Below are 18,127 nucleotides of genomic sequence, written 5' to 3'. Positions count from 1 at the left end.
TTTTGAATGAGAATCAAGATTGGAAAGTATGTTTTAATATATAAAGGTGGTTTTGGAAATGTGTACTAGGTGAGGGAACTGTGCTGAATGGTACTAATTTTGGAACAGTTTAGTTTAGTGTGAACGGATGAAGCTGACATTTTGAACTTTTGTATTGGGATCCCCGCTGATAGTAGGTTCGTAATAAAGAGGTGGTTTTGGAAAAGGGATTACTGTTGGTATCTGTGCTTCATAATGGGCGATGGTTGGGAAATGTGATCTATATTTGTATGAAATGTACGAATTGGTACTATATTTGGTGTTGGGTGAAGGATTAGCCACTTCCTTCACCCAATCATCAAATTTAATATTGAAGGCTCTGTTGGTATCTGGGATTGAAATGTGGAGGTGAATTTGGAAATGTGGTCTTAACTATACGAAAACTACTAAATAGTACTAAATTTGATATTTGGTATCCTCAAATTTTACATTAAGGAAATGTTTTCATAACTGTACGAAAAGTACTAAATAGTACTAAATTTGGTATTGGTTGAAGGAATAGTGCTGGAATTTCAAAGGTTTGGCATTGGGATCTCTGTTGGTTGTAGGTTTAAGATCTAATTTAAAAATGTGTACGAAAATTACTAAAGTGTAATATTTTGTATTGGGTGGACAGAAAGTGCTTGAAATCGGAAATTTGATATTATGTTCGCTGTTCAGGTGAAAACACCTCCATATGTGCAGTATGGAGTTGATTTTGCAAATGTGTACTATAATAGTACAAAAAGTACGAAATGGTACTATATTTGCTATACAGTGAAGGGATAGATATAAAATTTCGAAATTTGATATCTGTGTAGCTGTGTTTGAGATTTGACAGTAGTTTCGAAATGCGTCCTTTATTTGTACGAAAAAGTACTAAATGATACTAAATTTGGTATTGGGCGAAGGGATAGGGCTGAAATTCTTAAATTTGATATTGAAGTCTCTGTTAGTATCTGGGATTGAGATATGGGGGTGGTTTTGGAAATGTACAAAAAGTACTAAATTTGATATTGGATGTAGGGAGCTGGAATTTCAAAGATTTGGTATTCGGATCCCTGTTGGTGGATGGATGTAAATTTAAGATCTAATTAAAAATGTGTACGAAAATTACTAAAGTGTACTATATTTGGTACAATTTTGTATTGGGTGAACAGATAGTGTTTGAAATCTGAAATTTGGTATTATGTTCCATGTTCATATGAAACCACATCAATATTTCAAGTATGGAGATGGTCTTGCACTATTCAGTGAAGGGATTGAGATAAAATTTCGAAATTTGATATTTGTGTAGCTGTGTTTGATATTTGGCAGTAGTTTCGAAATGCATCCTTTATTTGTACGAAAAAGTACTAAATGGTAACAAAATTTGGTATTGGGTGAACAGATAGTACATGAAATCTGAAATGTACGAAAAGTACTGAATGTTACTATATTTGCTATTTAGTGAAGGGATATGACTCTAATCCCCAAATTCTACATTGAGGTCTCTGTTGGTATACGGGATTGATATGGAGGTGGTCTTGAAAATGAGTACTACATATATTTGTACAAATAGTACAAATGATACTGGGTGAAGGGATAGAGCTGGAATCTCGGAATTCAATATTAAGGTCTCTGTTGGTATCTGGTGTAGAGATCTGGCGGTTGTTTTGCAAATGTCTGCTATAATTGCTTTAAAAGTACTAAGGAGTACTATTAGGATAAAGATATGTAGATTTTTTTGAGTAAGTGTTTGGGGATGGAGCTTGAATTCTGAATTTTGATATTGAAGCCACTGTTGGTTGCTAGGGACAGAATATATGGTAGTGGGTCCATTGTGCAATGGTTTTCTCTGAAATTCACTAGTCTCCTAGACTTCGCCAAAAATATTTTAAACCAGTAAAGAAAGTCTTAAAGTCGGCGGGGCCGACTTTATGATACCCTACACCACTTTGCTAATTTAGTAGAGCTGCGCATAACAATTAAACGTTTTTATGTGAGAATTCAATCATACACGCTACGATTATAATTATAATTTAAAGTTCAAAGAACTAAATATGCCCAAGCATTTGTATCTTTTAAATTCGGACTTGTATTGCCAATTTGGTGCACAATTAATTTTAAATCGGATAAAAATATATATGGCAGCTATATCCAAATCGGAACCGAACGCGATAAAATTTGGCAAAGATATTTCTGAGCTGTATTTGATATATTTCCCCAATTATCGTGTGTATGCACTTGTTGGAGTGCATATTACGGCTGTGGGTAACAAATATGACAAATCGGATATATGGGAGCTATAGCTATATCTGAACCGATCTTCACCAAATTTGACATACTAGCTTCTAGACTCACAATTCGGTCGTAAGTGCCAAATTTCATCCAATATGGCCAAATATTAGACGTTTCGTGCACAATCAAAGGTAAATCGGACGAAGTTATATATAAAATTTAGCAAATGTATTTCTGAGCTGTATTCGATATATTTCCCCAAATATTGTTGTTACAGGGTGCATATTACGGCTGCGGAGGACAAAAGTAGCAAATCCGATGAAGAATATATATGGGAGCTATACCTATATCTGAACCGATTTCGATCAAATTTGGCATACTTATTATCAAGTCCAATCTGATCGTATGTGCAAAAATCCATACTATTCGGACTGATACTACACGTTTGGTGCACAATAAAAGACAGAAGACAGACGGACATGCATAAATCGACTCAGAATGTGATTCTATGCATATCATCAAAAGGAACTATGGGTCAAATGCACAAAGACATAATACCCTGACCACCTTGTGGTGTAGGGTATAAAAATCACAATTCCGCTAAATTAAAAAAAAATATCCACAAACCAACTTAATTTCAAAAATTATTTAAAAAAAACAAAGACAGCTATTTTTTGAAAAAAAAAAAATTAAAAATTTAAATTAATATCCAGGTTTGTTAACTCAAAAAAAAAAAATTAAAAAATATTTAAAATTGTTTAAATAATCTTTTTTCTTTTGCTCTGCCCTGCAGCTCCCTTGACTTGAAGGATCCCCTTGAAATTGTGATCACTTCCAATGAAAACATCCCCTACGCCATTTATACCCTAACAAGTCATGGTAATATAATTGATCAGAAGTATATTCCCCCGCTGGAAACACCTCGAAAATCACTGAAAATTACAATAACACCAACAATAGCCATGGTGCCGAATTCCTATCTCTTTGTGTATTATATTGTTAATGGAGACTTGCATTATTGTGAACACACACTGCGCTTGCCGGAACTATTTGAAAATCAGGTAAATTCAGAATAGTACTCCCCCCACAGACAATTGATTTTTATTTAATTTGCAGGTAACCATTGAAGTACAGAATCAAACTGACTTCTATTGAATTTTCCTATATTTTCAGTTAACCATTGATGCACCGAGAAATGTCAAACCCGGCCAGAATATAACCTTCAATATAAAAGGTCAACCGAGGTCAAGGGTATCGATAGTGGCGGTCGATAAAAGTGTTATGTTGCTCAGTGCTAGAAATATTCTAAGAAAGGGGACGGTGATGCGAGATCTACGCATTGACAAAGCCTATCGACAACAGTATCCAAATCCTCATGTCTATGAGTATACACCGGGTCATACATCGGGACTGATAATCTTTACAAATGCCAAATATAAAATACATACATTCAGTAGGTTATCCTTCTCTCGCAGTCTCTCCCTATTTCTCTCTACATTCGTAACAAAAAAAAAATGAAACTAAATTTCCCAATTTTCCTCAGATATTCCCATAGAACCACTGCCTTCGTATCTGCCCGACTATAAGAGACAAGTTTTTCCCGAAACATGGATTTTCAAGGATATCGATGTGTGAGCATCCTAATTTCTCTTTTGCTTTTTTGTTCCTCCCCAAAAAATCGTCTACTACCATTGGCTCTTTCATGTCTTTCTCTTGCAGTTTTGAGCCCATCACCGCCCTGACCTTTAAAGTTCCCGATACCATAACCACCTGGATAGTTCGGGCATTCTCGGTGAACGATGACAGCGGCTTTGGCATGCTGGACGACAGTTTGGACATTGAAGCTTTTCAGCCGTTCTTTATCAGCGTCAATCTACCATATGCTGTAAAGCGTGGAGAAATCTTCACAATACCCGTTACAATTTTCAATTATTTATCGGAACAACTCGAGACAGAAGTGAAAATGTTAAATACCAAAGAAGAATTCCAATTTACAAATCATCACCAGCAGCCATTGCAAATAAAGGAAGAAATGCGAAAATTAACTATTCCGCCCAACGGTGGTGGCAGTACCTCCTTTACAATAGCACCACAGAAAATCGGTCACACTGAAATCTATATTGAGGCCAGAAACTCGATTACCTCCGACACGGTTATACACCAACTCAAAGTTGAACCGGAGGGCATAGGTCATGAGGGCAACCAGGATGAACTGCTTACGGTGTTGCATGATAAATCAACGAAACGGACATTTGAGGCCAAAATACCAACGAACATTGTACCCGACTCGGAATATTTGGTACTCACCATAAGTGGTGATGTCATGGCCACCACTGTTGAAAATCTCGGCAAGTTGGTGCAGAAACCCTCCGGCTGTGGTGAACAGAATATGATCAATATGGTACCGAATATCTTAATACTGGACTATTTGAAAACCTTAAGTCAATACAAAAATAAAACCACTTTGGTGGAGAGAGCCAAGAATTTCATCGACACCGGTTATCAACGGGAATTGTCTTTTCGTCACCCGAATGGTGCGTACAGTGTATTCGGCCCCTCATCGAGCACCGAAAACAATTGGCTTACGGCCTATGTGACAAGATTTTTCATCAAAGGTCAAAAATACTCAGCCATTGAGGGGCGTATCATTGAAAGCGGACTGGAGTACTTAAGTGGCCAGCAATTGGATGATGGCAGTTTTCCACATCGTGGATTTCTCTTTGATCCCTCACATCAAAATGAATATGGATTTACAGCTTTTTGCCTGCTGACATTTTTGGAGGATCCGGTAAGTGATGGGGGGGGGGGGGGGGGGGGGATGGAGAATTGAATAAGCTGTACAGGGAGCTTCAAAAGACTCCTCTATTCATGGAAGATCGCCAGAATATCTTAAATCCATAGAAGAGCTTTGAAAATTCTATAATAGAAGATTTTCGAAAGATCTTCTTGCCAGAGTAAAGTTTTAAAAGACTTTCCATACATAGTAGAACTTGAAATCGACTCAAGAGCTTCCAAAGAGCTTTTTTACCGAAGAGCTTTTACAAGACTTCCAACCATAGAGTAAAGCTTTAAACGAACTTCCATTCACAGATGAACTTTCAAAATGTTTCTATCAAAAGAAGAACTTTAAATTACTTAAATTTTTAGAAAAGCTTTTAATAGCATTGTAACCCAGAAGAGCTTTTAAAAATCCTACTTTCATAAATGTAAACCTTTACATTAACTTCTATGCACAGAAGAGCTTTCAAAAATATTCTCTCTACAGAAGAGCTCTTCATAGAAGAGCTTTAATTTTTTTTCTCAAAAATGTCTGAGTTTTGAGTTTTCAAAAGTCTTCTTTAGACCGAAGAGCTTTAACAAGTCCATCAACCGTAGAAGTAGAGCTTTAAACGAACTTCCATTCACAGATGAGCTTTCAAAATGTTTCTATCAAAAGAAGAACTTTAAATTATCTTCTAATTTTAGAAAAGCTTTTAATAGTATCGTATTCCCAGAAAAGTTTTTGAAATCCAATATTCATAAAAGTAGAGCTTTACATGAGCTTCTATGCTCAGATGAGCTTCCAAAAATCTTCTATCCACAGAAGAGCTCTTCATAGAAGAGCTTTAAATTTTTTTCTCAAAAATATCTGAGTTTTGAGTTTTCAAAAGTCTTCTTTAGCCAGAAGAGTGTTAACGAGTCCATCAAACATAGAAGTAGAGCTTTAAACGAGCTTCTATTAGCAGATGAATTTTCAAAATGTTTCTATCAAAAGAAGAACTTTAAATTATCTTCTATTTTTAGAGCTTTACATGAGCTTCTATGCTCAGATGAGCTTCCAAAAATCTTCTATCCACAGAAGAGCTCTTCATAGAAGAGCTTTAAATTTTTTCTCAAAAATATCTGAGTTTTGAGTTTTCAAAAGTCTTCTTTAGACAGAAGAGCTTTAAGGAGTCCATAAACCATACAAGTAGAGCTTTAAGCGTGCTTCCATTAACACATGAATTTTCAAAATGTTTCTATCAATAGAAGAACTCCCAGAAAAGCCTTTAAAAATCCAATCTTCATAAATATAGAGCTTTACATGGACTTCTATGCACAGAAGAGCTATCAAAAATCTTCTATCAGCAGAAGAGCTCTTCATAGAATAGTTTAAAATTATTTTTTCATATAGAAGCTTTAAATAGCCTCTATTTACAGAAGAGATTCCAAAAAGTCATCTGTACACAGAAGAGCTTTAACGAGTCCGCCAACGATAAAAGTAAAGCTTTAAACTAACTTCCATTTACAGAAGAATTTTCAAAATGTTTATATTCATAGAGGAGCTTTCAATTATTTTATATTCATAGAAAATCTTTTAATAGTATTTTATTCCCAGAAGAACTTTTAAAAGTCTTATAATCATAAGCTGTAAATAAACTTCTAAGAACAGAAGACCTTTCTAATGTCTTCTATTCACAGAAGAGCTCTTCATAGAAGAGCTTAAAATTATTTTCTATTCTCAGACGAGATTTTAAAATACCTTATTGCCAGAAAAGCTTTCAAAAGTCTTTCACTCATAGAGAAGCTTAAAATTGTCTCAATTTACAGAAGAAATTAAAATAAAATCTTCCGTCCAAAAAAGAGTTTACAGAAAAGCTTTAAATTTTCATATATTCACAGCAGAGCTTTTAGAAGCATCCGCATAAGAGCTTTATTTTATTGATATGGGACTTAAAAGCTCTTCTATGAACACCACTACTTTGAAATACTCTTATGTAAATAGAAGTCAATTTTAATTATTTTTTTTACAACTTTAAAGCTCTACTGCAAGTTGAAGACCATTTAAAGCTCTCCATAGTAAATTTTTGGAAGGGGTCCTATTTATGGAAACACTTTAAAATAGAACTCTATGAAAGAGCTTTAAAAGACTATACATAAAAAACTCTGAACTTCCCATAGTCGAACGTTTAGAGAAGTAGAGCTTTAAAGTATTACAAATCCATATTACAGCTTTTCAGTGTTTCTATCCATAGCAGAGCTTTGAAAGGTCATCTCTCCATACAAGAGCGTTAGGAAAGGTCTTCTATCTATAATAGAGTTGCAAAGTCTTCCATCTATAGTAGAGCTTTCTTCAAAATCTTCTATCCAAAGAAGAGATTTAAATACATATTTTTCCATGGAATTTTATTACTCTTAAAGAACTTAAAATGGTCTTCTATTCATAGTAGGACTTTCAAAAGTCTTCTATCCACAGTGGAGACTGAATCTGTTTTTTAACCAAGGTAGAGCTTTCAGAAGTCTTTTGTTCATGTAAGAGAGTTAGGATGTACTTGGTGGATAGAAGAGCTTTGAAATGTCGAAGCTTTTAAAAGTCGTTTTTCTTCAAAGAAGTACATTCAAATGTCAGCTATAGGAAGAAGAACAGCATAGAAAGCTATGAAAGGCTTGAAGAAGAACTTCAAAATGTCTTTTATTCGGGGGAAACTTTAAATGCTTCTTCTATCTATAGAAGAGCTTTCAACGTTTTTTTCTATTCACGAAGAATTTTTAAAGTCGTTATTACGACGTTATATGACTCTGAACAAATACTTTAAAAAATTCCACAATTTGAAAAACTTTGAAAAAATATCAGCAAAAGAAACCCCCTCTTAACACTTTTGGCAATTATCGGATTGAGATTCCTCTGAATCCGTGCATTTTAGATACATAGTGTTTTTGGCAATATTGCAAAGAATTGTTTTGATAGAAAATGATATTCCTCAAGCAACTCAAGAAAAGGAGTATTTTTTGCCATTTTTATACCCTACAACACTATGTGTTGGGGGTATTATAAGTTTGATTGGCCAAAAATTATGTAACACCTCGAAATATTGGTTTCCCACATAGAAAAATATATATGGATCTTCCTATCTCGCCGAGCAGAGTCGATCTAGCTTTGTATGTCCGTCCGTCTGTCCGGCTCTCGACGTTAATTTTTAATCACTCTACAGGTCGCAATTATGGCCCGGTCTTCACGAAATTTAGAATGGAGGTGGGACTAGAGCCGGAATAGTACCCTATTGCTTTTGGAGGTTATCACATAATATTTAGGGGTTGAAATGGACCAAAAACTGAATAATTACCTAATTTTGCAGTTGCTCTACAGAACGGAAGTTAGCATTAGGCTTGATCTTAGGGCTGAGTAGAAGCCTTCCAATTTGGATGGTCATTTATTTAGTGGATGAAATAGACCATAACATTTGTGTTAAATAAAAGTCAAGTTTTCCATTAAACCGCGAACATTTTTTATTCCGGCGAAATCACAAATAGACAAACAGGTCAGTTCTGACCATTACGTAGATGCCGCTATTAAATATATCGGATAGCGAAATATATGCAATGTGTACATACAAAGGAAGGAGTTGTTAGCAAGAATGCTTATATCTCAAGAATAGTTGCACCGATTTTGACAAATTTTGTCAATTCAGAATGCCTTCTTGGCATAAAAGTACAAAATCTAAAAATATCGCATAAAAAGATGCCAATAATGATGTTAATATAAATATTCAAGTATTTTGTGACATTTTTTTATTTTTTCGTTTTTATTTTTAAATATGACTTATAAAATTTTTAAGTGTTCATTTTGTAATATTTTCACTTTATAACAAAGGTAAGGATTATTATATTCAGATTGCAATTATCGTCCGATCCTCTCGTCTGTCTCCCATGATCCCATGTCCGTCTGTCTGTCCGTCTGTCTATTGTAATCAATCTTTCGAACGAATTGAGATAGAAGGCTAAAATTTTGCACAAATGTTTATTAGGCAGGCTAAGTTCGTAAATGGGCCATGTAGGTCCACGTTTTCATATAACCCCCATATAAAGGTACCTCCCGATATTCGGTATTTTAATGTTTTTATCGACATTTTCACCCGTATTGTTTCAAATTAGGTATTTAAAGTTCAAAATGGATACTACAGCCTAAGACAGAAAATTGTATATGCAGGCCCACGTCTTCGTATAGCCCCCATATAATGGTTCCTCCCAATATTCGCTATTTTGATGATTTTTGCGGCATTATTCACCGGAATTGTTTCAAATTTGATATTTGAAGTTCCAAAGGGTTAGTATAGCCTAAGACAGAAAAATTACTGTGCAGTTCCACGTCTTCGTATAGCCCCCATATATCAGTACCTCCCTATATTCGGTATTTTGATGATTTTAGCGACATTTTTCACCGAAATTGTTTGAGATGTCGTTTTTGAAGTTCGTAATGGATGCCACAGCCTGTGACATTGTGTGAAATTGCAGGTCCAGATCTTCCTATAGCTCCGATATAACGGTACCTCCCTATATACCGTATTTTGATGGTTTTAGCTACATTATTCACCGTTTATTTCAAGTTTCGAATATGAATATGGTAATGGCTTACAACAAACAATGCCCATGTAGGACCACGTCGTATAGACCCCAATATTACGGCTATTTCGGTATTTTAACGGATTTTATTTTTTGAAAATATCCAAATTTGCTCCAAATGGTGGAGGGTATTCAAAGTTCTGTCTGGCCGAACTTACTGCTTTTTAATCCTCAAACAAGTCAAAAAAGGGATATTTTTTGGTCATTCTTTAAATATTGTTGAAAACTCCCTTAAAACGGCATCACAGCAAGTCAAAATATTTTACAAAATTATTTGTCATGAAATTTGACTGTAGGTCCTAGAAGACGTCAAAAGTCTAAATCTAACCTAAACACCAGGAATTCATATGCATCCGAAACACATTTTAGGATTAAAGCCGTACTTTATGCGAGTTTGGTCAAAAATCTCTATCACAGCATTATTTAAAAAAATGACCTCAAAGACAAAAACACTCCTCATCAAATTTCACTATAAGTCACCGAAGAAAATAAGTATCTTATTTCGTTGCATATCAAAAAATATTTACATCAGTTTTGTCAAAAAAAAAAATAAAAATATTTCCTAATTTTTTGATAATTTTTTTCTCGGACTTTTTTTCGAGTTGACTCCTGAAAGTGCCACAAAATTTCATTTTAGCCGGAAGATGTCCAGAGAAGAAATCTTCTAAACAAAATTTCACTATTAATCTCATAATAAACCACATATCTAGGTACAATAGTTTTTAAAAAAAGTACTTTCGAATATTATTTTTCACTTTTATTTTCACACATTTCCAACCAAAGTTAAGATCTCCTCTTATTTTTCATTTTTATACCCTACAACACTATGTGTTGGGGGTATTATAATTTTGATTGGGCCAAAAATTATGTAACGCCTCGAAAAATTGATTTCCCACATAGGAAAGTATATATGGATCTTCCTAGCTCGCCGAGCTGAGTCGATCTAGCTATGTATGTCCGTCCGTCCGTCTGTCCTTCTGTCCATGTTAATTTGTAATCACTCTACAGGTCGTAATTATGGCCCGATCTTCACGAAATTTAGAATGTAGGTGGGGCTTGGACCAGAATAGAACCCTATTTCTTTTGGAGATGATCGCCAAATGTTTAGGGGTTGAAATGGACCAAATACTGGAAAAATTTCGGATTTTGCAGTAGCTATACAGGTCGCAATTATAGACCAATCGACGCGAAATTTCGCGTGTAGATAGAGTTTAGGGCGGGGAAGAAGCCTACTAATTTGGGTGGTCATCGGATAATATTTAGCGGGTAAAATAGACCATCTTTTGTGTTGAAAAAAATCAAAATTTTTCATTAAACCGTGAATATATTAAATCCCGGCGAAATCACAAAGCCATCACAAGGTTACTTCTGACCTTTACATTGATGTTATTATCCAACAAATCGGATATATAACAAAATATGTGCCATATATATGTATATCAAATGAAGATATGCTTGAAAGATCTCTTATATGTGGAGAACGGCTGAACTGATTTCGACAGTTCTCATTAATTCAGAATGGCCTCTTGGCAGGAAAGAAAAAACGCCTAAAAAATCGCATAAAAATATCTCTCTAATGATGAAAATATTGATTTTGTAAAATTTTCTCATATTTTTTCAATTTTGTCATATTTTTGGCATATTTTCATTTTGAATTAAACATTTGGTAATATTTCGACAGCTAACAAAACTTAGTAGTTAGGATATCAGGATATCATATACAGATCTCATTTATGACCCGATCCTTACGATCTCATTTGCATGGGGATAAGATGAGGGTCAGAATAGAAGCCTACTCTTTTTGGAGATGATCGCCATATATTTAGGGGTTGAAATGGACCAAAAAACTGCAAAATTGTCGCCCAATCCTCACGCACATTTAAATGGGGGTTACCGCACATTGCAAAAGCCAAGCAGTTTCGGATGGCCATCCAAAAATATTCAATGTGTGAAGGAGTTTGCAACTTTTATAGACAAAATACGAAAATGTCCATTCCAGTGACTTTTTGGGGAATTCACAAATACAGGAAATACACACTTCCGACTATTTCGTTAACGCTGATTTCGTTGAAGAATATAGTCAAATGTCTGTATCTCATATAGATGCGTTTCAGTCAAAAACCAACAATAAATGTTAATCTTTTGCCACTTCTGAGAGATTATGGGTCTTTGGGAAATATTGATTCCAGATCTAGGAAGACCATTTACGTGCAACATCTACCAATAAATTGGAAATTAGCACATTAGTTAAAGTCGCTATTATTCGAAAAATAGAGAACGAAGCCTGATGGTTTTCTTTTATTATTTGTCGAGTATTTCGCCTATATAAACTGTATGGTTTATTATAGTGTTGTAGGGTATTCAACGGTCGGCCCCGCTCGACTGTAGCCTTTGCTTACTTGTTTTTTTTTTTTTTTTGGCAAAGTGTTATTCAAGATTCTGCAAAAAATATTTGCAGACCATTTCATTAATTCATTTTATTAATTTTTTTATTTTTTATTTAATTCATTTTTTTTTTTCAGAAATATTCCAAAAAATACAACTCTCTTATCCAAAAAGGAATAACCTACTTGAAAAATAACCTGAATAAGGTGAAGGACACCTATTCCCTGGCAATTATGGCGAATACATTTCAAAAGGCTGGTAGCAGCAGTGATGCCAATACCATACTGGAAAAATTAAAGCGAATAGCACGTCAAGACAACGACCTTAAATGGTGGACAAAAAACAATAAAAACGAAGAAAGTGCCAATGATGTTGAAATTACCTCGTATATCCTAATGGCCCTGCTTGAGTCATCGTCCCAGGAAGACAGCACAGCCATATACAATTGGTTGTTGAAACAACGCAACGCCAATGGGGGTTTTGGGTCCACACAAGACACAGTTGTTGGTCTGCAGGCTCTCATTAAATTCATTGAGAAATCGTCACAGATTCAAAACACCGACATTAAAGTTTACTTTGTGGCAAAGTGTGGGGAGGGGAAGACGCGTAAGGAAGGCACTTTCACGGTGGGATTAGATAATGAGCTAATATTGCAAAAGGAAGAGGTAAGAATTGCTAATTTTATTTTCAAATGGCACCCAATTGTTTTTTCTCTCTCTTTCTCTCTTTAACAGTTACCCCGCAACATACGCTCTGTGGCAGTTGAAATCAGGGGCAATGGTCGCGTTTATGTACAACTTTCCTATAGATATTACACATCCCAAGACGTTACAGGACCCGGTGGAACCTTAGCGACGGGAGAATCTGAACGAACACCCATATCCTTTCCCCCACGTATGATTGAACACACCAGCGGAACTTCTCGCCAACCACCCCTAACATCTGAACGAACACCCATATTCTATCGTCCACGTATGGGTGAACCCACCAGCGGATCTTCTCGCATACCAGCTTTAGCATCACATCTTGGTAGCGGCGCACAACCTCCCCTCGCATCCGCTTTGGTCCATAAATATTTCAATATAAAACCCCAGGCAAAAATTTCGTCGCCCAATGCCATGTCCTTGGAAATATGCTACTCCTATCGACCCTATACCGAGGAGGAAAAGCTCACCAATATGGTTATTCTGGAGATCACCTTCCCATCGGGATATATTGCAAATGGAGAAAATCTTGACCGTCTGCGAGATGAAGAGCAAGTCAGTCGTGTCGATAGTCAAAATTCGGAAACATTGATAGCGATTTATTTTGAAAAGCTCTCGGCCAACGATGAACAGTGTCTGACGGCTGTGGCCGACAAGGTCCACGATGTTGCCGGCCTTAAGCCGACAAAAATCGACATGTATGATTTCTATAATGATAAGCGTCGAACAACGATCTTGTATGAGTTGAAATAATGATTGTATGTATCAATGTATATGTATATAATTTCGATGTAAAAAATTAAAGCTATATCTATATTAACAAGTGAAAAAGCAGAAAGCTCGGCCAGGCTGAACTTTGAATACCCTCCACAATTTTGAAGGAATTAGTAAATATTCAAAAAAAAAAAAAAAAAAATAAAATAAAATCCGTTAAAAATTCTGTTAAAATCTAAAAAAAAGCGATTATAGCCATAATATTGGGGTCTATACGAAGACACGAACCTGCATAGGCAAATTTGTCATAAGCCATTACAATATTCAAATACGAAACTTGAAACAAAATCCGGTGAAGAATGTCGCTGAAATCAGCAAAATACCGAATATAGGGAGGTACCGTCATATCGCGAATATACGGAGACCTGGACCTGCATAGACAATTTTCCGTCACAGGCTGTAGTACCTATTGGGAACTTCAAATACGAAATTTGAAAGAATTTCGATGAAGAAATCAGCAAAATTCCGAATATGGGTAGGTACCGATATGTTTGGGGGCAATGCGAAGACCTGGACCTGCATAGGCAATTTTTTGTCATAGACTGTAGTACCCATTACGAACTCTAAATACAAAATTTTAAACAACTCCGGTGAATCGTCAAAATACCAAATATAGGGAGGGGCTATCGGGTCTAAACGAAGACCTGGACTTGCATAGACAATTTTCCGTCACAATCTGTAAAACAATTCAAGTGAAGAATGTCGCTAAAATCCGCAAAATTCCGAATATGGGTAGGTACCGATATGCGGGGGCTATAAAAAAAACGTGGACCTGCATACGATTTTTTTTTGTCATAGGCTGTAGTACCCTTAACGAACTCTAAATACGAAATTTGAAACAACTCCGATGAATAATGTCCCTAAAATCATCAAAATACCGAGTACCGAATTAGCTGCAATCATCAAAATACTGAATAACGGGGGTACAGTAACATGGAGGCCATATGATATGGTGGACCGATATATCCCATCTTTCAACTCGACCTGTCTGCAGAAAAAAGACTGATCTGTACAAAATTTTAGCTTCCTATCTTTATTTGCTTTGACTCTAGCGTGATTACAACAGACGAACAGACAGACAGACGGACCGGGCTAAATAGTTTCTTAATTTTACGCTGATCAAGAATATATATTCTTTGTTATGTCTAAAATGATTATTTCTATGAGTTACAAACGGAATGACGAACTTTTTATACCCTCCATACTACGAGTATGTATGGTGGAGGGTATTAAAAGAGAGTAAAGTAACTAACTGACTGACAGACTTAAAGATTCATTAAAGTCCAGACAAAACGGCTGAAGATAGAATCATGAAATTTTGGCTGAGGGTCATTCTGGGTCCCAAAGGGTCAGATAAGGCTGGATTTTTGGCAATTACGTACTAAAAGTACAAAAAGTACTAAATTGTACTAAATACAGTACCCTTTACATTTGAGGAAACAGTAGAGGTAGAACTATTTAATTTGCAATTAGGGTCAAGGATGGAGTGTATGATAGATGTACCAAAGGATTTTTGGAAATTCGCACTATAAGTGTACGAAAAGTACCAAAATGTACCATATATCGTGCCATTTTGTATCATGTGAACGCTAAGAGCTAAAAATTTGAAATTTGGAATGAAAATCATGGTTGAGGAATAGAGTCGATGTAAGGAGGTTGTTTTGGAAGTGTGTACTCATGTATACGAAAAACACTAAACGGTACTAAATTTAGTACAATTTGAATTTGGAGGAACGGATGGAATTGGAATACTGAAATTTGGAGCTAACATTACTGGCGGAGTGTAGCGGATTGGGATATGCTGAAAGTTTTTGAAATTTGTACTTATGTGTACGAAAAGTACTAAATGGTACTAAATTTGGTACAATTTCGATTTTGGGAGAACCAATAGATTTGGAATTCTGAAATTTAAACATAAGATTATAGGATTGAGAAATGTAGGTAGTTTTGGAAATTCGTACGTATGATGTACCAAATGGTACTAAATTTGGTACACTTCGTATTTAGACGAACCGATACGGATGGAATGCTAAACTTTGGAACGGGGATTTCAGTGTGAGTGTAGGATTGGGGTATGTGTGAACTTTGGATATTCGTAATTATGTGTACTAAATAATGCTTAATATGGTACAATTTGGATTTGGGTAAACCAATAGGGCTGTAATCCGGGTTGTACAGTGCACATTCTTATGGAAATGTGTGTACTTAATATGTTGTATTTTTGAACCATTAGAGCTGGAATCCTGAAATAGAATTACTAATGCATTGTGGAACTAAGGGGGACTAAATTTGATACAATTTAAATTTTGGGTCAACCAGTCGTGTTGGAATTCTGAAATTTGAAAATAAGATTATTATTTATAAGGTATGATGGCGGTAGTTGTGAAAATTTGCACTTGAGTGTACTAAATGGTACTAAATTTTATACAATTTGGATTGAGGTGAACCAATGGTATTATGAAAATTGGAAATAAGATTATAGTCGGAGTGTATTATTGGGATATGTAGGTAGTTTTGAAATTTTGTGCTTATATGTACTACAATGTACTAAATAAAGTACAATTGGCATTTGGGCGAACCAAGAGAGAAGGAATTTTAAAATTGGAATTGGATTACTGTGGGAATGTAGGATTGGGGTATGTATGATATTTTGGAAATTCGTACTTGTGTGCACTAAATGGTACTACATTTGGTACAATGTAAATTTTGGACTGTATGATGGAGGTAATTGTGAATATTTCCTGAAAGTTGGAAATAAGATTACTCTCTTTGTATAGGATTGTGATATGTAAGTAGTTTTGGAAGTATGTACTTATATGTACTAAATAAAGTACAATTTGTATTCGGCGAACCAAAAGGGGTGGAGTCCTAAGCTTAAGAATTGAGATTACTGTTGGAGTATACCATTGGGATATGTAGGAAGGTAATTCGTACTTATGTGTACTAAATCGTACTTAATTTGATAAAAATTGGAATTGTGTTGAACCGATGGAACTGGAATTCTGAAATTAGTAATAAGAATCACTGATGGAGGGATAAAGGCATCAAAGGGTTATTGAAAATTCAACTTCAAATTTGGAAAATGTTACTCAACTTAAAAATGGTACCATTTGGTATTATGTGAACGGAGGATGAAAAGTAGGTTTGATATATGAAGATGGTTTTGGAAATGTATACTAAGTGAGGGAACTGTACTAAATGGTACTAAATTTGAAACAGTTTGGTTAAGGTTGAACGGATTTAGCTGGAATTTTGAAAATTTGTAGTGGGGTCCCTGTTGATGATAGCTTTGTGATAAAAAGCTGGTTTTGCAAATACCTACTACGAGTGTACGAAAAGTACAAAATCGTACTATATATGTTACAATTTGGTATTGGGTGAACAGATAGTTCTTAAAAATGTACCAGGTTTGTTGTTCATGTGTAGCCTGGAAATATGAAGCTGGTTTCGGAAATGGTACTATATTTGGTATTGGGGGAACAAATAGAGATAGAATTATAAAATTGGATATAGGTATCACAGTTGGTGCCTGTCGTTAAGATAGTGCGGTGGTTATGGGAATGTGTCCTATAATTGTACAAAAATTACTGAATGTTACAATATTTGGTATTGGGTGACGGGATAAAGATACAATTTATATTTAGATTACTGGTGGCATCAGTATCTGAGATTTGGAGTTGGTTTTCGGAAATGCGTCAGATATTTGTTCGAAAAGTATTATATGGTACTAAATTTATTATTGGGTGATTTGATGGGACTTAAATCCTTTAATTTGATATTAATGTCTCTGTTGGTACCTGGGATTGAGATTTAGAAGTGGTTGCGGAAACATGTACTATAATTGTACGAAAAGTACTAAATAGTACTAAATTTGGTATTGGGTGAAAAGATAGGGCTGAAATGTGAAAATTTGATAAAGATGTTGGTGTCTGTCGTTAAGATATGGAGGTGGTTTTGGGAATGCTTCCTATAATTGTACGAAAAGTACCCAATGGTACTAAATTTGTTGTTTGGTCTAGGAATGGCACTTTAATCCTCAAATTTGATATGGAGGTCCCTGGGATTGAGATTTGGAACTGGTTTCGGAAATGTGTACTATAATTGTACGAAAAGTACTAAATAGTCCTAAATTTGGTATTGGGTGAAGGAATAGAGCTGAAATCCTGAAATTCGATATTGAAATCTATGTTGGTATCTGGGATTGAGATATAGAGGTGATTTTTAAAATGTGTACCATAATTGAAAGAAAAGTACTAAATGGTACTACATTTGGGATTGAGTGACAGGATAGAGATAACATTTATATTTAGATTACTGATGGAATCTGCGTCTGAGATTTAGCGGTGGATTGAAAATACATTTTTTTTGTGCGAAAAGTACTAAATGGTGCTAAATTTCTTATTGGGAAAATGGATGGGGCTTGAAATCTTGAATTGATGTCTCTGTTTGTATCTGGTGGCGTTTTTTGAAATCTGTATTATAACTGTACGAAAAGTACTAAATGGTATGAAATTGGGTATTGGGTAAAGGGATAGGGTTGGAATCCCGAAATTGGATATTGAGATCTCTGTTGGTACCTGGAATGAGATTTGGAGTTGGTTTCGGAAATGCTTCCTATATTTGTACGAAAAGTAACAAAATTATACTAAATTTGATATTGGGTAAAG

General features: G+C 35.2%; 1 protein-coding gene across 2 annotated transcripts in view; it reads left to right on the top strand.

Annotated features, from left to right (window-relative positions):
* Positions 1–13,600, top strand: part of LOC101893067 (thioester-containing protein 1 allele R1) — a 32,009-nt gene extending 18,409 nt beyond the window's left edge. For both annotated transcript variants that reach the window (XM_011292446.3, XM_059124553.1), the window contains exons 4-9: positions 3,032–3,299; positions 3,412–3,691; positions 3,782–3,869; positions 3,958–5,026; positions 12,120–12,647; positions 12,717–13,600. In XM_011292446.3, coding sequence (XP_011290748.1) covers positions 3,032–3,299; positions 3,412–3,691; positions 3,782–3,869; positions 3,958–5,026; positions 12,120–12,647; positions 12,717–13,439 — 2,956 coding nt within the window. In that variant the 3' untranslated portion in view covers positions 13,440–13,600. The remainder of the gene's footprint in view (positions 1–3,031; positions 3,300–3,411; positions 3,692–3,781; positions 3,870–3,957; positions 5,027–12,119; positions 12,648–12,716) is intronic.
* The last annotated feature ends 4,527 nt before the right edge of the window (positions 13,601–18,127 follow it).

Source organism: Musca domestica, unplaced genomic scaffold, assembly GCF_030504385.1.
Source record: "Musca domestica strain aabys unplaced genomic scaffold, Musca_domestica.polishedcontigs.V.1.1 3, whole genome shotgun sequence".
Taxonomy (NCBI): domain Eukaryota; kingdom Metazoa; phylum Arthropoda; class Insecta; order Diptera; family Muscidae; genus Musca; species Musca domestica.
The sequence above is the reverse complement of the archived record's forward strand: the minus strand, read 5'-3'. Positions and strand labels throughout refer to the sequence as shown.